This window comes from Mchenga conophoros, linkage group LG5, assembly GCF_057382185.1.
Source record: "Mchenga conophoros isolate Kocher_MC1m ecotype Shallow Benthic linkage group LG5, M_conophoros_male_GT1.1, whole genome shotgun sequence".
Taxonomy (NCBI): domain Eukaryota; kingdom Metazoa; phylum Chordata; class Actinopteri; order Cichliformes; family Cichlidae; genus Mchenga; species Mchenga conophoros.
Genome location: NC_140530.1, coordinates 14,273,566 through 14,298,522, shown reverse-complemented (window position 1 = coordinate 14,298,522; position 24,957 = coordinate 14,273,566). Strand labels below are relative to the sequence as shown.

Genomic DNA, 24,957 nt, shown 5'->3' with positions numbered 1-24,957 from the left:
TTGTTCCACATAAGTAAAAACATCTTTATAATCCTGTGAAAACATTAAGCCTCTGTAAATTCAAAGTATCGCAAAATATCATTTTTCTGGAGGAGGAGCTGCTGCTGAAATCCAGATAAGTTAGTGAAACTAACTTATCTGGATATCATGTACTTATATTGAGCTTAAAGCTACACTTTGGTAAAATGAAACACACATTGTATTTATTACCCCACTTATTGGCTGTAAACTAAATGAAAGGTGAGCTATTGATAGACTAAGCAGCTTTGAAGTGAAACATAAGCCAACGCTGCACTCATTGTGCAAATAAATCTAAAGTGTAATCTTCTCTTCACCATACCATTAACAGAAAACTGCATTAATGTGTGCAAAATCCCACTGGGTATTCGTGCATAAAAATAACAGCCTGCGAGCACACGTGTCTAAAAATAGGCGAGTTAAAAGTTTAGTATGTGAGCCACATTCAACATACATGTATGTTTACATGTTTCTGTGCTGTTACCTGCCCAGCAATCGGTTTCTTACAAGCACCGCAGACCCCTTTAGCCACTGTCTGGACGCCAAGTTTGTTGAGGTCAGACTGCAAGCTTCCCAGCATGTTGTCCAGCTTGTTGGCTGGTTTGGGGGCAGGAGAGGGAGAAGTCATTCCCGGTGAATGGATCTGACAGAGATGGAAAAGCAAAGTGTTTAATTACACCATTCAGATGCTTCAATAAACAACCTCAGTATAATATCAGTTAGTGTGAGTGAATCGCACCACTGCTACATTTTGTGTTTTCATTTTTCTTGCACACTTACTTGACTTCATGTAGCTGTCTTTGTAACTGGGATTTAAATTGCACTCAGAGGAACAATTTTAAAGTCGCAGTGGTGCTTTCCGGAAGTCGATATAGTATAAACATAAAAATTTCTGAGAGTTTATTAATTTAAAAAAAGCTTCCTTTGGCTGCCCTCTTATTCACAAGGGCTCACCACAGCAGATGGCTCAGCATATTTGATTTGGCAAATTTTCACACTGGATGCCCTTCCTGATGCAGCCCCAAAGGGATTTGTGTCTCCTCCTGGCTTTGAACCAGGGATCCTTGAGGTGTGAGACTTACATGTAAACTACAAAGAAACCTAGAAACCTCCAGGAATGAAAACTCAACGCTAAAATGCAGGAACTATAAGTTCATAGTTTTTTAAAGGATTATTAGAGGTGTAGTTGCTTTGACCACAAGTGGGTGCAGACAGTGGACGCTACAATGGCTACCTGTGTGCTATATGTCACCTCAACGTCTCTACTGTCTTTGTAGTTGATGGCCTATGAAGTCTTGAGCTCCAACAGTTCCACCTAGATCAGCCCTAATCTATGTTAACAGGCCTCAAATATTAACATGTATGTGTAAATGTGTCTGGTGACTAATGCAAGCAAACACAGACCTTCTCAGGTGGTGTTGTCATTGGAGCGTCATGACTCCTACATTCCACTGAAGGAGAAAATAGCACCTATGCTGCATGCCCCCACCACCCACACCCACGGCCTCCATACATTTGATAAAATTAAACACAGCCTTTTCCTGGGTATTTCACCATGGTTGTGCTATTCTGCTAAAGCAGGTTCTAACAAAGTTTTTTTTTCCTAAAAGCATGATTGTATAAGAAATTCAGCTTCAACTGGTTGGTGTCTGACATAATGGGACATGTTGACTTAAGTCTTGTGAGACATGCTATAATTGTGACGGTAACTGTGCTGTCATGCGGCAGATTAGGTTTCAGTGGCACTGCAATCCTTCCATTCCTATGCATGGCAGGACTCTTAGTGTAACGGGAATATCAGGGAGTTACACTCTGCTTTCCTCTAAGCTCTTAAATTCTCCTCTCTAACACACTGTTCTTGGCGCCACTGGATGTCAGAATTAGAATGTGGGCTCAGTCCTTCTAGCCTGAATGTCAGCACCCCTGTGACTGGACTGCAGACAAAGCCTTCATGAGGTTACCTGTTTGACACCAAGGGCCAAAAACAGAACGAGTGTCTGGACAAATTCCTTAACGCCCATACATATCCAAGTAGCCAACAAACAAGCTCAAGTAAAACAATTCAAAGTGTGACAGAAAGTGGAAAGAATGAAGTTAGAGGAGGAAGATGGAAGAAAGGTGATCCGTGCCTGAATCGGTGGAAAGATGGGGTCGTACTCTGTCTGACAACCCACTGATACAAAGAGCTTGGCAGGCGGGGGTGGCGTGACCGGCTTGGGTGGAGGGCTAGGTGATGGAGGAGGTTGGACAGGGGGAGGTGTGGGCTCCCTGGGAGGAGGAGGAGGTGGGGGAGGAGGAGGAGGAAGAGGAGGAGGACTAGGTTCCTTGGGAGGTGGAGGGGTAGGTTCTCGAGGAGGAGGTGGGGTTGGAGGGGGAGGAGGTAGTGGCGGAGGAGTCTGCTTGATGGGGGGTGGCTTTTTGAGAACTGGGGGAGACAGTGGAGGGGGAAGGACTTTTCTCTGTGGGGCGGGTGATTCAGGAGGGATGATGATCTGGGAGGAAGAAGGAAACAAAGCAGCGAGGAAAGGAGAAGAAACATCAGACACAAAAAAGGAAAACTATATTGGCCCGAAAAGTGAAACTGTTTAAACTGTTTGCCAATAACAAGTAAAATTTTATGGTTAAGTTTGAAAAAATGATAAATATCTAATATCTGCCAGTTAATTCTGTGATCAAAAGCCAAAAAGGCATAAACTACACCATCAGTGAGGCTTTTCGTCTCCACCTTCATCCTGCTACCTTATCCACAGATGGCTGAATCCCTTCCTCTCGTGTCCGCTGTGGGTTGGATGTAACAATGACTCCCTCCGTCAACCAGTCATCGGGCTGTTGTTTACGCCTGCGCTCCAACCGCCCGATCCCCAGTTTTCCCTGCAGCTCTTCAATAAGTCGATCTTGCGAGTTGCTTTTATTTATAATGATTGGTCCCATTTTACGTCTCAACATTCCCTCCCTGTACATTGGGTGCACGTTGGACGTCTCTTTGGTGCGGCGGATAACTGACTTGAGCTGGAGAGCAGACAACAAGTTGGTGTGGGAAGCTGGAATTGTGCCATACGCCGAAGGAAAAAAAAAAAATCAATCACAAGCAGGATGGGCTCAGAAGTGGATTTCTCACTCAAATGCAAAAACCCACACGCAGCGGCTGGGGTCAAAATGCTATGCAGTTTTTCTGTCAGGCATATTTAATTGATTTTGTTTGCAGAAGCCGAGCATCAGCCTCCTGCACAGGCTCATTCTTTAATATCAACATAAAACCTGCCGGAAATCCATGGCAAGGCATGCTCGATGGAAAACACCCGTCTATAACAAAATAAAATAAAACTCTGCACATGCCAAAGCAGGGCCAAAGATTAAACCAACAGAGCTCTAGTGTGCATTTTAAATTCATCTGCAAATGCAAAAAAGGGAAGGGAAAAGATATCCCTTTTACTGTGGAGTCTGGGTCTTTTCGTATTGGCCGTGTCAGTGATTAAAAGCTTGAACATGACATGTCAGGTGCTATGACTAACACAGCAATGTCAATGAAGCAAGTGGGGGCGTGCAGAGACATCTTTTCACCAAAGCTTTCAACATCAGCCACAACTGATCTCCACACAGCGACTTCTCCCTCAAGCCATTCTGAAATTGCTATATGACACCACATGCATCACACCACAGAGACTGAGGAATTTCTCCTCATCTTGACATGTTTGTACTATTGCACAGCTCCTCGAGTACTTGTAGAGCTGCTTGCCCAAAATAAGCTTTTCAGCATTTTGCTTGAACAACCAATTAATACAACCCTGCTGCCATTACTTCCAGATATAATTTATATCTTAGCCACATGCCAATTAAAAGGGAGCCACAAAGTATTAAATCCTCTATAGCTTCATGCCAGCAGCTTATTTTGGAAGAGTCAAGCTGAGCCTCCTACTTGACCAGAAGCAGATAGACGGTCAACAGCAGAGGGCTGCTGTATGGGCAAGTCCAGCGTTGCATCTGGAGTCCCAGGGCAGGTGGAGGGGGTAAAGCACTCATCCATCCAGCTGGACTCAGTCATGGGTGTCAGGGTTCCCTCTAGGCTGAGATCTGGATAAAATCCATCTTCCTCCTCCCAAGATCTGTCTTCTTCCCCGGGCACAAAAGCAGTCGGTGGCTGGTTCTCACCCAGTCGAGTGGAGTCGGTTGATAAAAGTTTCTCTAAAGTATCATCCAAAAAAGGCTTCCGGCATGGCCACGTTAAACCCAGCACTTCGCCTCCCTGACTTTCTATAAGTGGTGCATAAAAGCCACTTGACGGCACAGTGGCGACCGAAACTGGAGACCCTGTGGGACTGCTGCTGCTTGGAAATGTGTATGTTTTCCCCCTAACTGGAGCAGGACTCTTAGGACAAGTATCTTTTGGGACTGTTTCAGGACTGGAGCTTTTAGATACAGCTGGAGAACTAGAGATATTAGGAATTGTTACAGGACTTGAAATCTTTGGACTTGAAAGTCTCGGAAGTGTTAATGGACTAGCTGACTTGGGCACTGTTTCCATGGTGGTTGGCACGGTAACTGGGCTATCCCTCTGTATTGCTGTTTGTGGACTGTGACTTACAGGAGCAGGACTGAGACTTTTAAGGACCGGGCTTTTACATTCAACATCAGGAGGACTGGGACTCTTGCCTTTAACAGTGGGACTCGGGCTTTTAGAGACTGTAACAGGACTTTTAGAAACAACCACGGGTTTGGAGCTCGTGGCAGCAGCACCTGGACTAGCATACTCTTTAGTTATTATATGAGTGGGGGTGTCAACTTCAGTTTCACTGGAGGTTTTTACAGTACTGGAAAAACTAAAGCTCTCAACATGTGAGATCTCAGAAGTGACAGTGCCATCATCAGCCTTCTGTTGGATCTGAGAGTACTGAAGGCTCTTAGATGATGCTATTACTACAGCAGAAAGAGGTGAAGATGCAAGAGCTGAACCACCATCTTCATCTATGTGGAGTTCCAGCGGGAGTGGTGTACAGGACGGAGCAGTGTAACTATTGGGTAGAGGAGTATCAGGGGAACCAATCTGAGGCGTTATAGGTGGGTTAGTTATTGGGTGGATAACCGGTGAACCAGCAACTAATAATGGGTCAACTGCATCTTGATTGACAGACACCTGAGAGCCAGACTAAATCAGGTGCAATTATGTGAAGGGTGCAATGTACATACAAAGACAAGACATACACAGTGGTAGAGAAAAGAGAAAGAGACCAGGAAAATAAAGAATGAGATGAGAGTGAAAGAGAAAGGACAGTAAAGAGCATCACAAAGCAAAGCCTGGAAAGTTACTGTAATACAAAAAAAATTGTTGTTTCAACACGAATGAATGATGTCATCACAAATACTGACAACAAATTTAAAAAAAAAAAAAAAACCTTGGTCACTGCAATGTTGAAGAAATGCAGCTCATAAAAATAAGACCTAAAAACAGGCAAATGCCAAAAAAACAAAACAAAACAACTTTCTATAATTAAGAGATGCAAAAACATCCAGTACAGCTAAATTCTAAACAGCCACACATACCAAAAATAACTGTCCTCAATCAAACCAAAGTCAACCCACTTCTGAACCACACTCACATTGCTTTGCACTTTGAAGTCAGACAGGGAGGCCATTAGCTCATCCAGCTCTCGTGTGGCAGAGGAGGCAGACATTCTGGCTTGTTGTTGTGACAGCGTTTCTTGTCCATCTGTTTGCTCATCTGACACCACCAACGGTGCGGGACTAGTGAGGAAAACACCACCGTCAACCAAAATGACTGGATTTTTAAAAAATAAATACAAATATAAACCACGTACAGTATAAAAGTGGTTCATGCCAGCATAAAATACATGGGCACAAACTTCTCAGTAGTACAAATCCAGTTTTTCTGTAACAATTTTTGGTCTTACTGTGGTGCTGGGACAGAGCTTTCCAATTCATTCAGAAGGCTCTCCACACTTGGTCGAACGTCCTCGATTCCTCGAGTGGGTCCACTACGTTTGGGCTTCTCCACCACAGTGGCTTTACCTGCAGTGGAGACTCCATTCTCCTGTACGTGGTGGACAATGCTGCTGCCAGGCAGCGGTGGAGCAGCTTCCTCTACGGCATAAAGAAAAAAAGAAAAAAGATGAATGCATATCCTGCTAAAATGCATACATAGTGTGAAGTGCAAACACTGAAACAGTAACAGAATACAGTGGAAAGAATGACACCATTGTGTAATACCACAGAAACAGAAGTACCATAGTTAGACGGTGACATCGACATTCCTTCAGAGAAACATGAGGGAGCATTTCATAAACTGAAATGCTCCCTCATAATTGTACCTTCTGTGGCGAAGGCAGGGGTGCTTTGCTGCACAGCGTTGAGCTCCAACAGCAGGCGGTCCAGCTCAGACAGGTTGCTGCCCAGTGAGTTCATTGCACCAGCTGATGAGTCACTGCTCTTATGTTTATTAGGGAGACTGAACAGGGCAGAGACATGAAACAACATTTATCATCAACAACATCTTGTTTCAAGCTTAGCACCAAGTGGAAATGGTTATTTCTGATCAAATGTTTTTACTTATTAGTTTCTACTCAGAAACATATTCTAAAAAAATTTAGCTGTACTGAGTTTTTGTTGTTGGAAAGATGTCTCAAGAGCTTCGTTGAGACTTAACATGACCTCTAACCTGTACACGTGGTCCTCTCCACCAGTGGGTTGGCCTAGACTGCTGCTATCTCTAGACCAAGGACTTCTCTGCGCTGTGCCGACAGACTGAAATAAGGAAGTAAAATAACAATAGTGAATTTAGAGGATCAATGCAGCAACTAATTCACTTCTCATCCATGAGTTCATCAGGCAGCATTTGAAACGAAACAGTCTTTGGTTAATTCCCCAACATTTACAGCATGCATGCATTTACCTCTATTTCTTCTACTCCATTCAGAGCTTGGTCTGAGGGAGTAGGTGGGACTTGGGATGGAGAGCAGATGTCTTGCTGGGTCTGACCCCGCACAGGAAAAGAGTAGGCGGCCTCTTCAGACAGGAAAAGGGGGTGTTTCGAGATGTGGGATGTTGTGGACTCGAGGTCCGCCAACAAAGCATCTACATAAACAAAAAAAAAAAAAAAGCACAGATTGATTAGCATCTGGTTATGCCATATCCTATCTTGAATTTTAACTTTTGTCGTTCAATTATTTATGGTCTTGTACTTTGATGTATTAGGTATCCTTGAGAGCTTTAATAGCTGCCATTTTAAAAAAATGTATTACTAACCTCTAACACCATAGCTCTCATGACTGTCTATGGGAAAGAAAGAAATCAGAGCGTGCTATCACAAGATCTTTGAGCATTCAGCACAAAACCAATGTGATGGAACAGGGGGGGGGAGTCAGCGACCGCCATCTATCCAACACTCCAATCTGCTAAAAGTCCAAAAGCATAAAACAAGGCCTATACCGATGTTGAGCGGACATGTTGGTGCACTTCTGAAAAGTTAGTACTTTCAATGAACTTCTAGTGAATAATATTCGACTCATGATATGCTGCTTGCATACACGAACACCAAGTAATTACTGCTTCTTTCGCAACCTGTCAAAACCCCCAAGAGCGCTGACATCAGAGGGAGTGGAGTTGTAAAAGTTGAATCATGCAGGCAGTCATGACCACTCCTGTCGTTACTTATTGACCCTCTCCTGCCTGCAATTGTGAAATGGTTTAAAGGGTTGCTGTCAAATCTGCACACAGGTATACACACGGACATATTTACCATCTAAACGCAGACAGGTCCCCCAGAGGAATGCAGGCCAAGAAAACAACTACTAATTAAGCAGTCCCAGCAAGTAGGTAGAAGGACATATAACATTAAAGGGGATTTAATGAAGAGCACAGGCTGTATTACTGAATACTCAGGCTTATTTTAGCATACTCACCCACCAGAGCAGGGTTTAGTTTCTCTTGCAGAATTTCACAAGTCCTAAAAAATAAGACCCTAAATTGAAGAACAAACTTGATCCAATAAGATGTGTTTTATGAATAAAGCAACTCGAAATAATTACAGTTTAAACACACTGTCAGGATACCAGTGTGTTACAGGTAAAGGCACAACTGCTGCCAATCTAAAGCAGTAAAACTAACAAAGTTAAAGTATATAACCAAAACTGTAATGATCAGCATTAAGTCTCATTCTGTATCGCTAAAACACTGACTAAAAATATTTAAAGAGCGCACAGCACTCTCTAACCTTCTATGACAAAGTCTGACATATAGCTAGGGAGTATTCAACATAGGTTAGCAAGCTTAACCACTTCCTAAAATTAAACACTGGGTCAGCAGTCAAACCCATAGCTAAAGTAACCAGCACATGAGACATACCTCTGAGAAAGGCAAAGACAGTACACGGAAGGAAGTGAAGAGGCACAAATGCAGAGACGAAAAGAATCAGAGGAGGAAGAGGGCAACCTAAACACAACGTTTGCCAGGCAGGAACTGCCCTTCTTAACTCTACCATCAGTGCAGCAGAACGAGAGACGAGGAGGGGGAGAGGATCACCGAGAGAGGGGAAGGAGGGGTTAAAAATAATGCCGGGGGGTAAGGTTCACCCCTTCATTGCTATGCCAGCTCCAACTAGCTGCCTGAAAGCTTAAGTAAGAAAGCTTAAGTAAGTAGAAACACTACTCACACAGATCACGACAATCCTCTGAAAAAGTGTCCAGGGTCTGAGCAACTGAACGAGTGCACAATGTGGTGAACTGAGGAAAGTTGAAAGCAATCGGAGCTCTTATCAACACAGACATGCCCAACTATGGGAGTGGTATCACAAAGGTATATAAGGGGCTGTAATCAGCCCCTCCTTCACACTGGTAGCGTAAGCTCTGCTCAGGTTACTCATGACTCATGACTACTTTTTAATGCTGCATGTTGCATTATATTTAGTCCTTTAATTATAATCGTAAATATACAAGTGTGTTTTCTTGCCACAGTTTAGGTGGAGACTAACTCATGCTGGGTATACCGAAGTACCACGAAGTACCATGAGTACAGTGGTAATTCGGTCTGCAAGGTTTCCCAGACAGAGAGGAGACACAGCAGAAACTGAGCCAGAGCAATACCAGATCCACTTGGAGCACCTTAGCGCTACCGTGATAAACACGATTAACGTGGTTAAAATGCCAGTTGACAGGGTTTCACAGCAGAGTCTCCTCTCTGGACACAGAAGCCCAGATACATTCCACAGAGTTTCATTATGGACACAGCAGCACACTGTTTACACTACTGCAGCCAGCTCTGAGTGCACCTTCATCTCTTACTTGGTAGCAGCAAACAAGCACACCCATAAAAGCAAAGAGGCAGAAACAACACATCTGTCACTTTAAAGTAAATACCAAGTATGGTGTGTGATAAAACCTTCCATTGAAAGATGGCTAGAAGCAGCGGCAGGGCCAGCACACACACACACAGGTGTACCTAACACTCAACAGTGCGGCTCGACTTCTGGTCCACAAGAAGGCAAAGTCAGGAGGACTGTGAGCTTGCTTGCTTAAATGAAGTTGACACTTCTTCCTTACAACTTTTCTTACACCAGAGCTGATTTTAACAGCTTGACATAACGCACAACACGCAAGGAAACTGCGGCAGAGATGCACTGTTAGGAAACAGTCCACTAGATCCTTTGCATTTAGCAAGCAGTGAGTTTGATCATGTAATGTGATGCTCATAGATAGGTCTAAAGTTTGTAGTTGTAATTAAACATCTGAAAATTTGTAAAACAAATCTACACAAAATTGTTTTCTGTATGGGCTTAAAGTGTCCAATCAGAGAGCAGCTGGTTCCATTTCCTGAAAAGTGTAGTGCGTTTTCAAAATCCTCTGGTTGCTGAAGGCCCTATGCAACAGTGCGTTTTGTAAATCTACTTCTCCTTTTGGGACCTGCAGCAGCAATTAGGCCAGAAACATAACTGGTAAAGCGACCATCACTATCTCTCTTCTGATTGGACCGTTACAATGTATCTCAAGATCAAGGAAATCCAATCAGATCAGAGGGTCAGATTTTATACTGGGAGCTTTGATCTGTGTCGATCTACATGGAGTTTTGTGCTTCGTATCTGTATACAAGATCACAAAAGCACATCTTTCTCCACTCCACAGTCTACAAAATACCACCACAATTACGTCACCCAGTGTTTAGTGGCTGTCACCATCTTGGTGTTTTAAAACCCTCACACGTGAGGGACTTAAAAAGCGAGGGACACTGCACTTTTATGTGGGGTCGTGACTTTTCAATCACCAGGTAGGCTCATAGCTGGCTTCATCCTCAGAGAGCCATAATTTTCGAACCGAACGCCACGCTGTATTCAATCAAATCTGAAACCGGCGATTTTAAGCATAAATTCACGTGGAAGTTTTTAAAATAAAAAACAGCAGTAGGATAATTTCCCAAAAGACCTATCTTTTTTTTTTTAGAGGTCCGGTTTCGGAAGTGAACCTCCCATCCACTTTCTCCACTGCCATTTCATCAGATCCTTATATAAAGAGTTTAAAGCCTTGAACCGAACCAAGCCAAGCAGCTACACACAAAGATTTGATCTGCATCACAAAAAAACAGAACATGGAAAAGCCAAAGGTATAAGATTGTTCACTTTTAACAGTGAAGTAACTACTCATGGGTTTTCAAGTGACCTGACATTTTGTGGTTTAAACGCTTCCATAGTAACAACGGTCTCCATCCATCAGTCTTTGAGGATTGTGGGAAGAATAATTTCTTTTCCATGACATCGTGAATAACACAGGATTTTATTAAAACAAGGTTGATATCATACCATCATTTTAGCGTCACAGCTCGTTGAAAGTCTACTCTCAATGCCTACAGCATTATGGCTCATAATCAAAATCCCTATGGAGAATATGAATGGGATTTTTACTTTAAGATTCCCATTGCGGAGCGCCATACAACTATTTTTTATCTGAGTTTTTGGCAACCACAGGGCTCGCCCCTGCTGAAGTTGGGTCCCATCTTTTATACACAGATCAACTTTTGTTTTTGTATTGTGATGAATAATGAATTTTTCCATGTACATTTAGCTTACAAAACATCATTTATGAACAGCACTTTACTTTAGTCCAACATTTTTTACCCTAATTTGAGCCACACTACACCACACCACATAACTATGTAAAGCATTCAGAAGAACAACCTAAAAAAATCTGATGAGAATAAATCAGAACTAACGCAAATCACAGCAGAACATAATTTAGGTTTCATCAGATACTTTTTTGAAATACTGCATAAATAAATGGTACAAATATCTGCAGGGCTCATATCTGTTACTGATGTCAGAACAAAGTTTTACTACAGCTGGTGGAGACTTCAGTGAACACATGTTAGTCCAGATGGTTTACACAAGAGATGTTAATCAACTTAGCTCTCAAGCTGAACTAGATTTAACCCTGGTAATAAAGAATCTGCTTCTCTAAAATACAGTTACTGCTAAAACATGAACCTCCAGGCTACAGATACGCATACTCTGTTTGGCACTGCCTTACACCAGAATACTGACTTCAAATACAAGAGAGAGGCTTTACCAAAATAAGGCACGCTAATTGAAATCAACAGCTCATTTCCCACGGCAATGTCATTAGCGCGCAGTCCTAATGAACAGAATATAATTTAGCTAAGTTTTAGGGCTGTGTTTGTTTAGTAAATGCAGCATGTTAGACGTGCTCTGACCCATCCACAAACTACACAAGCACACTGAGGTGTGTCAGCTTCCTCTGCCAAGAGAACATACCGTGACACAGACTCCAGTGCAAAACACACACAAGGTCTCCAAAGGCCAAAAATGAAAAGAGGAATAAAATAAAGAACACATAAAAACCTGTGCTAAATATCTACTGAAACATGGTTTCATGTCTTCTACTGAAAGGTGAAGGTGAGCTTGTTTTTGTATTTTGTTAGTGAGCGCAGGTTAATTCCCCGGAGTTCTTGGGAAGAAGGAGGTTTTATAAGGGGGACAAATCTGCTTTTCAGCACCTGGAGAAAAAACAGGCTGCACGTAGAGCTAACAGCCTGAATACATCAATTAAACTCAGTCATCCCTCTTAATTTGCAGCTAATGAACACAGAAAAACACCAGCATTCAGTCGGTTTCTGCGTGCACGACACTGAATGTGACACGGCAGAGCACAGCTGGGCTCAAACAATGAGGAATGGTGGTAGGAGTGTCGAGAGAGAGAGGAGTGAAACTGGGAAGTGTGTGTGAGTGTGGCATGCAGCAGGCAATCCTCAGAGGCTAAAATGTGGGTTGACGCAGATTAAGGAGACTCCCTTCCTCCCAGATGAATGGTGTGCATTTTAATTACACGAAGACAGTTTCACATGGGGCTCATTATAGGAAAGAGAAAGAGAAAGATAAAAGGGGGACTAGGAAAACTTGAGTGGAAAGAAGAAGAGATGAAAAAGACAGGAAAATGAGGAATGAAGGGAGAGGTTAGGGAGGGTTTGAGAAGGAAACAATTTCAAGACTCAACTATGTCGACAGCACGTAAGTCACTACTTTTCACAGTCAAACTCAACATAAAACACATAAAATATGAACAGAATCCAATTAGACAAACAGGAAGACTCGTGCTCCTGAATGTCAACAAAGGCAAGTCTCCATTATCCCTGACAGGATGTCCTGTCTGTTTGACCCTGCACTCACTGCATGAGCTTCTATAAGTGCTGACCGCTGCTTGGAATGAATCAATGCTGTTCACTATTCAACACATCTACTCCTGTTTATTTAACCCAGCTGGTAGCAGTTCATTTCAACGCAACAGCGCAGTACATTTATCAGCCTGCAGGGGATGATGTTGAGCTACGTGCAAGTGCCAAGCTCAAGCTTCCCCCCCCCCCCCCTTCCCTTCTCAGGGCTGGTATACAGAAAAGTCTTTATCTGCTAGGTTCATAAATGCCAAGACATTTACTGAGATATGAGCTGACACCAAAGTGAAACTACAAGGAAAATTTAAGCGGCAAGATCCTGGCTGTGCAGCGAGTTTACCCATGTTCTCTGCCCTTTCTACATCTTTCTATCCTCATTCTTTTCATTTCTTTACTGTGCATCTGTCGTTGTGCAAGGTGCACGCCGGCTGATACAAATTTCTTGCGTGCCACAGCTCGTCTTCCATGTGAGAGAAAAAGAAGGAGAGGCGGAGAAAAATGCGAGGTGCATGCCAGCTTAACGAGACAGTGCGATAGGACAGAAAAGTAGGGACTGAAGGCAAGAAAGAAAAGGTAAAAAGTCAGACTTTTGGATTAAGATCCGCTTTGAGGGAGGAAAAAAAACAGCAAAGCTTCAAAATGCAATAAAATGTGTGGAACAATCTTAGTATTCTGCTGTTCTGAGACTCATGTGGTGACACGAAGCCTTTCATGTGCCGTTCAGACAGGACTAGCCTTTCAATGTGACACAACCTGACACACCATCACATGAAATGATGAATCCTTCTCTTTGCTTGTACCAGAAGAGGAAGAAAAAACATGCGCCGTACAGCCCTCCGGGCTCGTGTTAGATAGCAGAAGGCCTGTGCCTGCGTTCATTTGGAGCGCTTCGACGGCTACGTGAGCACAAAATTGAATCACGCAGGAGACTAACGCACACACGGGTGCAACAGTGGACGGCGACACTGAACGCAGGTGCCTTTCAGCATGGCTGACTACACATACCGGAGAGACACACTGAGGCATCTAGGCACGCTATAAATACTTTCCTGCTGACCCTGACCTGTGGGAGAGGAGACACGAAGCAGATGATGGATGACCACGATGGTCAAAGCAATAGTCATGCGTTACAGACCACCCAGCAAGTTCTGCACTTGTACATCTGCTCTAACATGTATGCACTTGTACTCTATAGAAAAAGAAATATGATGTCATTTCTTTGATCTGAATGTTCTCAGAGTAACGCTCAAAATAAAACTTTCTTGTTAATGACCACAGAGTGTATGACCACCAAAACCAAACCTTACAATGTCCTAGCTGCTGCAGGAAGGGTACACCCTGGATAGGTCACCAATCTTGACAGATCATCATCATCAGGTGTGCTGAGTGAGAGCTGAATTTGACTGTGAAAGCAAAGGCCACCACAGCCCTGAAGAATACCTTTTATTATCTACTTTACTTTTACTGGTGGTATCAGCGGAATATATTGTAGCGGCAAATTAGACTTCAAACAAGCGACTGAGACCACAAACTTATTAAGAAAGTGTTTTAATGAGGTCATATAACAATTAACAGTACTGTAATTTTCTCATTCTCACATGCAAGTCATTTTCTTTTGGCAAACTCACCTGTCACCTCCTGCAGACCATTAGAATCAATGCAGTTTCATATTTTACTACACAGTAACTCTAAGATCAATTAAGTGCTACAGATGCTATTTTATGCAGACAGAATGCAGCTGCTTACACAGCAACATGCACTCCAGTGTGAGAGAGTACATCGATGCATGCAAAGCGAGCACACACAAAACATAACACAAAGCAGGAGAAGATCAACATCAAGTATTTTAATATTAACATAGCAATAACATTAAATAATCTAATGACTAAGGAATTTATCATTAGATGTAGTTCTAGTTGTGTTTCTGCCTTGTGCCCAGTATTTTCTTTCTACATCTAAATGACAAATGCAAAAACAAGTAAACAGACATCTTTTACAGTTTATCTTTAGATTTCTTTTTAAAAAGAATCAACCTTTTTAGTGCCTTTAAGTCTAATCCTGCAAGGCTATCACTTTGTTTATTTTAACAATGGACAAAATGACTAAGACTCTTCCGGTTCCTTCAGCTCGATAAAGCCTTGTGGGAGGTTTTGGCCTCTTTTTAACAGTCATAAGTGCCAAAATTACCACCAGACAGGATGATCTCATGTTGCAACTTGCAATTTGCATGGTGGAAATTTCATAAAAAGCAGAACCCCAGGGCATAACTTCACTGTTTTGGTTCAATCTCTCTGCTCTCATTTCACCATTTTCTGCCCCAGCGGGCAGCTAATTTTCTGCAAAACACTATGACAAACCCACTATACACAAACCTCCCCAGCAACTAACAGCAGAGCTTCAAAGACACTGAATGTTTGCTGAGCAAATTAAAGCATTTAACACAGGAGGAGGTAATAGAAGAGCCAATATTAAACTCACTCCACCAGTTACTAATAAAAATAAATGCAAACTTTGATCCTGCTGGGTATCAAATTGATAACTATTCACCAAATAAACTTCAAAGCTCATAATGATTCTCTTTCTGTGTTACATGCATACTCCTTTGTCTGAGAAAGAGGCGATTAGTCTACTGTGACTTGAGGCGAGAGGAAAAGTTAGGTCAGCTATTTGATTTAAAAAAACAAAAAAACAAAAAAAACACTTCTAACACTGATCACACGTTTGTTCTGAGAAAGGTTGAACCACATCATGCTAACTGCTGAACTACTACGACACCTCATCTCTGTCAAGTTCCACGGAGGAAGTACCACTTCAAAGTGTCAAACCAGCGTCCCGACGCCTCCGCCACTGCAAGTTCATCCAATAAAACCCAACCGACACAAAAACTGTGCCATATCTTAACTTTTATAACATATTTATAGCATTTATATCCAGGTGGCTCCTTGGTAAGATCTCTGGGAGCTTTTCATCCAAGAAAGCAAGTCCATTAGTGATATTATTTCAGCTTTGCTTTTACACGATTACACATTTGTCCTCTTGCCTCACAACAGTCACAGTGAAAGCAGCAAAAAAGTGGACATCAGACTTTGGATCTTAACTATTAGTTATTATTTTTTATATTTTCTTTTCACTCTGCACGGCGGGAACGTGACAGAGATCGCTGAGATGCTTTTAAAAAAAAGTCACAATTCACATTTCAGTACGATCGTTATTATTAATATCACACTGAGACATTTGTTGTTATTAATAGTTCCGCTTCTTCTTCTCTCTGCCGCTTATTTACATGTCGGCTGCTGCTTGGTTTACTTGGCTTCTGCTGTTTTTGTTGCTCTCTTGCTCTCCTGTTATCAACTAAATGGAATTATTACATTTAAAGGGAAGAGGAAGGTAATGAAAGCAGCAATTTTAATGTTCAAATAATATACATGGGACTAACGAGGAGAGTATCTGCAATTGAAACAAAACCAGGGAAAAGATACAACATGTCCTCTTACCATACTATACGACCTTTATTTAAACCAGGGTTCACAAAGTGCTGTACATATACAAATAGCATAAACTAAAACTAAAATCATAATAAAAAAACCCTCTTGCTTTTTCTCACTTCCATCCTATTCTCACTCAAAACCCCCGTTAACTCAAAGGTTTTTAAAGAAAGGCTGAGGCAGTTTGGGGTTTAACCGATGCCCAGTCTGGTTGTTTTGAGAGACTGTGTGCATGTGAATGAAGTGAAAGCCGCTTGAAATTACTTCAGCAGTACCATGCGGGAGAGCAGGGTGGGGTCGTCTACTAAAAGAGACGATCATTTTCACTGTTATACTGAATGGATGACTCTCCACTGAAAGTAAGAGCAAAAATACACTGCAGAGCCACGAGCAAAAGAAGCGCTTCCTGAATATCTGCATAAAGCCATGCTGAGGTTTTATAATTATAACAGGAAGTCTGCACTGGACTACAAAGAAGTCTCTGCTGTGATGACGTTTCCCCATTAACCCAAACCTTTTTCAGCCCTACCACCAAACAGAGAATGCTAGTGTTTGCTGTCAGCCGCTGAATCTACTGATTTAGGGAGTAATTGAGGGCAAACTACAGGTTACCGATCTAGAGAGAAGCAGAAGTGCCACACTGTCTGTAGATTTTGTGCATTATCCCTGACCCAATTCTATATATACAATATATGCATGTGTGCGTGCAAAACTGCACTTTACTGTTAAGATTTAACTGTTCCTTCTTTAGATAAATGTAAAAATACAAACTACAGTATAGACCAGTGAGTTATATGGCTTCAGTTTCTGATACAACAGTAACTATAAAACACAAATACCAGCTATTTTCTTTGTTATAGTTCAAATGAAGCGAATAAAACTGCAGATAATCGTTACAGGGTAGAATTAATACAAATCTGGCTTAAGAACTGACGTACTTTAATCTTCATGCATCATGCATAATATCATATCATAGAAATTGAGAAATCTCCAGAGAAAGCGTGTAAGTAGATAAGAGGAGATTTCTTAATAAACTACAATCTCAAGCTGAAAATGATTCTCAGTTTTTATGTTACTTTGCAAAGCTTGCTATGCAAAATAAAATTAAAAAAGATGGGCAATTTTCTCCTTTTATTAATCAGCTCGTTCGGGTTTGTCTTTTCCTGGGCTGAAGTAGGTCATAGCACCAGAAAAAAAAGCAGCTCTTTGTCCCCTCCGGCAAGACAAGGACAGAAGGAAAGGGGATGAAGAGGAGGGTTAGCGAGGTCTGCAAAGTGGGCCAGATCATTTCACTGGAAAACAATCAACTCCATCCAAGTGCCAGAAGCCACTTATAATTGTGTATTCTCATGTTAATACTACACCCGTATAAACCTGAGGAGCACTAATCCTCACATGAGTGTTGCCATTAACATTAATGGGAGCTGATCGGAGTGTCCGCACTGACCCTTTTAACCAAGCCAGATGTTGATTGTAAACAGAGCTAATGCTCAGTCCAGCTGAGACGCTCGCGCACACAAACACTTTTGCACACACTCATTTTTCCTCCACTCTCCCAACTTCCCAATTTCATCAAAAGCTTTCATTGTGGTAGCTCTATACCCCAAAGTAGGGCAGCACCGGCAGCGCGTTAATGACTATTTAAACCTGTGCCAAGGGCAGAGGAAACCTGCTAGGCACAAACACATTTCCTAATAACGCAGTGATGTCTTATCTCAGCCTGCAGCCACATCAACGTGCCACCTCTATGAAAAATGACATTTAGGAAGCAATTAGGGGAGAGGCTTAAAAGCATCTGAAAGGCCATGTGATATTCACGGGAGCTGGAGAGGCTTTAAATGGAAGCACTGGGCCACTTTTTTAACGCCAGTATAGTTACAAAAACATGGTGCTTCCTCTTACCGCGACCAAACAAAATTTCACAATTACCATCGTCTATGCAAAACTGTTACACCAGCTGTTCCCCGGCTCGCATCAAAGGAGCCGCAGCATCGCATCAACTGAGCTGTCAGTCACTGATGGACTGGCAGGGATGAGAGTCTTGCAGCAAAGTCAGCAGGGAGCATAACTCATCAGAGCTTAGCAGGGATGAGGAAGGCTGACAATGGCTTCTAGTGTATACACAAATAATGGAAACATCAGAAAAAAAGCAACAAAGACAAGAACTCGAGCAAGGAAGTCATTCGGAGAGTCAATATGGAACAAGATGTGGCAGCTTCATCATTTAGAATGACCAAAACTACAACCCACCAGGATGTCAGTCAACAGTATAGAATCATGGCTACAAGCTGAATGTGAAGCTGCCCAATAAAAAAAGTGCAGAAAAATCAGCTGACCAAAAAAAATAAAATAAAATAGTGCACATTGTGGTAACAACAGTCTGGCTTGTGGTTAGACTATAGCTCCAGAAATACTAAAGATGGAGAGGTTTCGCTTGTATCTTGTGACTCTAAATATGTTTTTTTGTTTTTAACTTGAGGGCTTTTTCTATAGTAGCTGCTTGAGTATCGGTCTGGCAGGCTGCTGTTACCGTGTGCTGAGACCATAAGAGATAACGCGACGGCTGCTGCTGCTTAGTCAGCTTCCTATTCAGAGATGTGTGTCCACACCAACGCTCTGTGATCAGTAGCGTGAATAAGTTCTGTTTTCAGTGCATATAAGTGAGTGTGTGTGTGTAAGTGCACCATATGTTTCAAAGCCCTGCAGAATCGTTATTTTTAAAAGTCAAAGAGATGGACAAACCGAGGAGGAGGTGAGCTATTCTCTCTAGCCTTTAGCTGCCACACTGAATGTCTGACTTGCATGCATGTGTCACTAGAGACTTATCATCGAGCGTGGGCAAGAGTCCCTACAGACAAGTGGTTGCAGGGGTTTTTCTGTGGTCTACTGGGGAAAAAAAAAAAAACCCAGAGGATTTTGAATAATGTGAACTTTCAAGCTTAGTCACATTTTTACACTTCACAGTACTCAGTACTGATTTAGAGCTGCACCTCAGCACAGCAATGAGCAACCATAATCAAAAACAGTAACAGAAGCAGACAAAGCTACACTGCAACTTTCCTCTTAAACTCAAAAAGTACTGAACTCACTATTTCAAATAACGCAACTTAGTGTCATCTTCTGCAGAAATCTCAATTCCTGGTAAATAACTTTCAAATTATTTTTTAAGCTGCAATGCAACATCGATGAGCAAAAAAAAGGAAGAGCAACAACACCTTTGCCCAATAGGAAATAAATATATTGTGTCCTTGTAAAGATAATGAAGGTTTTCTTCAACAGTAAAGATAATCTGTCTTCTTTTTCTTTAAGGGATGTCAAGCATAAGGCTAAGGGGGCAGAATCAGCCCGACAAAGAGAACGCGCAAAGAAAATGTGAAATAAATCTGAGGCTTTTAGCTGTATTTCCACAAGTTTTACAGCTTTTCCTACTGATAAAGACCTCCTCCATGACCATTCACTACACCAAAGCCATCAAGTAATCAATAAACCATTAAATGAAAAAAAGGTCCCGTTTTGCCACTATCCACTATAAAAATGTATTATTTCTTCATCATGTAGAAACAGTGAGATGTATAACTAAACTTTTTTTTATATATTAATATAAAAAATATCTCAGGGAATTAATGTGTGATTAAACTTCTCTCCAAGTGCGCTGTACATCGGCTACAACAAAAAAAAAATCAGTGTGACATCGCTGCTTTAAGCCTAATAACTGAATACTTAGTTACATAAAATAATTGAATATGTTTCCATGTTTTGTTTTTTGTTTTTTTTTTACAAGTAATTGTAAATCTACATATTCTGTATCTGAATATGGTACACTTGGGAAGTGTAATTTGGCGGTCACAACGTAGACTTCCTGCCTTGCTTTCGACAGCATCAGGCTCACCCTGGCCTGAAGTCTGTCACACAGTGAAACATCTCCTCTCTTGGTGGCTGTCCTTTCCAAAATCATGGCTAGTCCAAAGATCACAAAATTTGCCTCCCGACACCTCAGAAAGATCCCCCGTTGACATATGTAGCTGTAACTGTCACACTATTCGTTCAAAGAATCTTAATAACACATCAAAGGAAAGTCAGGTCATTACGTTAGCATGAAATTCAGGTATGTACTTCCATCTATTTGCAAATTCATCTCGTTTGCTTCCCCTTACACCATCTATTGACGTATAATTGCAAAATAATTTCTTAGGTCAGACTGCACAAGATTATGCAAAAAACTACCGGGCAGGTTTCGTGATATTTCCTTCAACTGCTTTGTTGATGGCAGACAACATTAACGGCCTTCTAGCTAAATCTGGAATTAGAAATAGAACAATTGCTGGAAACGAGTGAGTGCAAAAAAGAGAAGGGGAAAGTTTCTAGCTCGTTTTGCGTCGCTGACAGAATAAAAAAGTATCGCTCAGGCACACATGACATCTGTGTCGCAGTGTAACACAGAACATGCGGGGAAAAAAATGACAGATGTTCACGTGAGCGGCGTCTGATGTTTCCTTTGGTCTACAAACAATAAGCCAACCTAAATTTAGACTCTGCTGGGTATCTAGGCTACATCACATCTCATTTGGACTTGTAAAAGAACTGCTTTGCCCACGCCCACTAGGTGAGTGACATTTCCAACACTGCAGCTGCTGCGCCGCCAGTGCTCTGAGGAATCGTTCCACTTGAAGTGATGCCGAGAAAGTGACAGCGAAACGTATTAATCTGAGTGAGAGACAAACGCAGCGGTTACTGTATTTGCAGACATAAAAAGGAAATACTGAAAGGTGCTGCGCATTAGTCAGTAAAAGGGAAGTTAACTTTTTAGGCTGTTTGACATTCATGTCGTGTTGTTGCAGGCCCAGGGCAGTGAAGCACGGAGCAACGCTCTACAGCACTGATAGCTGAGGAGGGGAGGTCAATGAAAGTTTGCCTCAGAACATGCCACAGCACCTAGACCACAAGGACTGCACAAACAAAAGGAGATGCAAATAACACAATTACACGTCTTGCATAAGAAAAACAAAGGAGGGGGAGGAACAAAAAAAAGCTGATAATTGCAAGCGATCAAGCTTTGCGATCTGCTTTGAGCCAAATAACCTCCTCTCTTGCAAACTCAGCCAGCTTAAAACTGTCAATAGATTGGAGCCTGCAGTTTCCCATGTGGCTCACCACAGGAATGGTGGGGAGTAGGAAGAGAGAGGGTGGGGCAGTGCAGCGTTTTTAAAGAGGATAAATTTTGGCTGAGGCCCAAACCCTGCATGTGGGCCTGATTCACCCTGACATCCAGCCTGAGATCAGCAGTGCTCTGCTCTCGCGGACACTGCGGAAGGAACACAGTGATATAACAAAAGCCCTGGGTGTGAACATGTGTGGATCACAGGAAAAAATGACTTAGGAGTAAAGACAAGCCAGTTAATTGACAGGAAAAAAAATGAATGAAAGTGAGAAAAACAGGGCAGAGAGAGATGAGAGCAGGATGGTGAAAGGTTTCCTGGTGCTCCTGCTGGCTCAGCTCTTGAAGACGGACTCTCCTCGGGCTAAAAATACACCTAGACTTCGTTGTCCTCTTTGAGTTGTGTACTAGACAGACTGGCTCACTCAAACTCCACCGGTGGTGCTTCTTTATATCCCCTACTGCTTCTAAAGCCATTTTAAACCTTCAGCGCATCCAATTTTCATAAGCAGGTGGAGGTAAAGTTTCCTGCTGTAGCTCCATAGCTCCAGCGTGATAACAGAGATCTATCAATCGCACGGGGAGGATCTGGTGTCAACGTTTCGCTACGTATGTGTGCAACAGTTTTTACATATCTGTGCTAAAATGATGACAGAATTTACAGCCCTGTGACATGGTAATTACCCTTGGCTGGATTTTTTTACATAGCTACTTTAAGGAAAGCCCTTTGCCCGTGTAAGCTGAGAATGTATCCATAAACGCTGACTGGATATAGAGTGACTTCTTGGTACACTCCCACTACCAACGCATAAAGCAGAGATCTGGGTTTTGGCCCGAAAGGGTTACATCCAGGTGAAAACAGAAAAAAAAGGAACACTATTGTTTCATTCCTTTTTTGATATTTTATACATGCAGAACCTGAAAGATGAAGCCGTGCCTGTAACATTCTTCCCAGCAAGTCCACCTGCAGCTCTCGGAGGGTGCTAATCCCCTTTGGATGGCTTTTGCAAGGCATTCATCATCTTTGACTTCACAAAAACACACTGGTTGTGTTTTTTATAGCAACCAATGAACCTGACTCCTATGCATTTCGTGGATGTCCTGCTAAACTTAACCATGCAGTCACCGGGGAAAAACTAACAAGAAACTGCTGATCCCGATAGCCATGTGCAAGCCTCGTTACTTCTATTTAGTTTTTAATTACACTGGATGCTTTTATCTCCCTGGAGATAAATCGCAGTTCCCAAAAAAGTTGGGATGCTGTGTAAAATGTAAATAAAAACAGAATGCAATGACTTGAAAATCTCATAAGCCTCTAATTTAATCACTGTAGAACATAGAAAACATATAGTTTAAATTGAGAAAATCTTACATAAAAAAAAATGAATAAATAAAGGTCATTCTGAAATTGATGGCAGCAACACATTTAAAAAAAAAATCTGGGACAGGATCATGTTTACCACCGTTTAGCATCCCATCTTTTTTTAACAACGATCTGTAAACATCTGGGAACAGAGGAGAGCAGCTGCTGAACGTTTGTGAGAGGATTGTTGTCCCATTCTTGTCTGATATAAGCTGCTCAACAGTCCTGTATCCAAATGTTTTCAGCTGGTGAAAGGTCGGGACTGCAGGCAGGCCATGTGGTTGTAATTGATCCAGTATGCTGTTCACCATTGTCTTGCTAAAATACATAAAGCCTTCCCTAAAAAAGACGTCACCTTGATGGGAGCATGTGTTGCTTTAAAATCTGTATATCCCTTTCAGCATGGATGGTGCTTTTCCAGATGTGCAAAGTGTCAATTCCACGCGCACAGATGCAGGCTTTTGAACTGAGCGTTGGTAAGAAGCTGGATGGTCTCCCTTATATTTTCCTAAAACAATTTAAAACTTCAAATCGTGTGACCACAGAACAGCTTTCTACTTTGCCTCAGCCCATTTTAAACTGCAGCGTTTCTGGATCATGTTCACGTTTGGCTCCTTCTTTGCACGATAGATCTTTAACCTGCATTTGCAGATAGCATGACAAACCGTGTTCACAGACAATGATTTCTGGAAGAATTCCCAATTTTTGGCCTTGTCCCCTTGCACACAGAGATTTCTACAGATTCCCTCCAGATTTGTAAACCCCGGCCCATCAGAGAAACTCTACCTCTCTAAAATGTTTTTCTATAAGCAATCATCTGACCTGCTGCCACTTAAAATGTTCCTAAACTGTTCCTTTATGTACCTCTTACTTTCCCAGCCTCTTGCTGCTTCTTCCAGTTTTGTAAATGCACGGTTGTAAGCTTGTCAATCTAAAGTAAGTTGAGGATTGACTGGCTCATAGTGAGAATGTTAAACTACTAAAGCAAGAGAACCTAGACCCCCCCCCCCCCACCGGCAGAAGCAACACGGGTCTCTTGGATTCGTCTGCGCGTGCTTGGCAACAATCAGCTGAATCCAACTGATCAAACAAACTGTGTTACTCTGTCAATGATCGCGTGTCACCAGAGTCTGCACTAATGGGACTGTTTCTCTCCCACCTGCTGCGGCACTTATATAATCCTGACACCCAGCAGGAGGGGCTACATAGGTCAGTGTACCAGTGTAAAAAAAAAAAAAAGCCAAAGGGGCCGCGGTTTGATTCACGCATTCATCCCAGGTGTGCGCATGAAAAAGTTCCGGCAGTCCTGCACGACTCCGTCACCCATTGTTGAGGAGGACAGTGCAAACGTACCGTCCAGCGGACTATCTTCACGTTACCAGCTAATAAGACGACTGTTACATTCATTATCGTAGTAACGAGATGCCTCCCCGTGCCAGCAGCACGCGAGGCCCTTTTGTGCATTTAACCCCGCACTTGCTCGCAGCAGAACCTGGATAACTCAGCCCACCTGGCAACGGGGAACACTTGCGACTTAAACAAGCCAACTACATCTACTGACCACCTGCGGAAAAAGCCCCCCTCCTCTTCGTCGTCGGGCTGGTCAGCCCTCCAGCGCTAGCATTGTGTGTTTACGCTAAAAGCACACACTCTGCTTTAATGTTGCCTCCGCGGCGAACGAACTTACCTAAATCATCCATGTTGGCCGGAAATGGTTCCAGTGCCGAGAACCGGATCGGTCCTCCTCTCCGACGATCGCAGCTGGACTGGAAGCCTCTAAATCGCCAAATCCCCGCTCTTACTGGACGCAGGGAAGTTTTCAAGTCCCCCTCCTGCTGCTGCTGCTGCTCCTGCTCCAGTCGACGCGTCTTAAACACACTCACAGACACACACATACCCAGCTGCCCCCAGCAGTCCACATCCAGCCAGCCCACCCCCCCAGCCTACAAGCCACAACACGCAGGGACCAGCGACATCTAGCGGCGGAGAGTGGTGTTGAAGGGACGCTACAGTAAAACTATATGGGACCCTAATAAGTCATATTGTTCCAGAGTTTCAATACTTTATGTAGTATAAAGGTATTAGATACATTCATAGAAGATTTAAATGTAGCTTTTTACATTTCTTTTGTTATTAATGTATTTTTTTATGTCAGCTAAATTTAGTTAGTTAATTCAATCTTTAATGTCGTACATTCTTGCTGATAGCAGTGTTTACAGTTAGCAGAGCAAGCTCACAATAAAACAGGGAAAAAT

The 24,957-nt window shown here is 42.4% G+C and overlaps 1 protein-coding gene across 2 annotated transcripts in view; it reads right to left on the bottom strand.

Moving 5' to 3' along the window:
• The window catches only part of LOC146573971 (paxillin-like), a 38,805-nt gene extending 14,175 nt beyond the window's left edge, over positions 1–24,630 (bottom strand). The window contains exons 1-10 of one of the 2 annotated variants that reach the window (XM_085273484.1): positions 24,390–24,630; positions 6,923–7,104; positions 6,689–6,774; positions 6,342–6,478; positions 5,925–6,114; positions 5,613–5,757; positions 3,935–5,161; positions 2,758–3,027; positions 2,148–2,510; positions 503–661 (exon numbers count right to left, since the gene is read on the bottom strand). In XM_085273484.1, coding sequence (XP_085129610.1) covers positions 503–661; positions 2,148–2,510; positions 2,758–3,027; positions 3,935–5,161; positions 5,613–5,757; positions 5,925–6,114; positions 6,342–6,478; positions 6,689–6,774; positions 6,923–7,104; positions 24,390–24,597 — 2,967 coding nt within the window. In that variant the 5' untranslated portion in view covers positions 24,598–24,630. The remainder of the gene's footprint in view (positions 1–502; positions 662–2,147; positions 2,511–2,757; positions 3,028–3,934; positions 5,162–5,612; positions 5,758–5,924; positions 6,115–6,341; positions 6,479–6,688; positions 6,775–6,922; positions 7,105–24,389) is intronic. The other variant, XM_085273486.1, reaches the window with a different exon arrangement.
• Between the last annotated feature and the right edge of the window lie 327 nt (positions 24,631–24,957).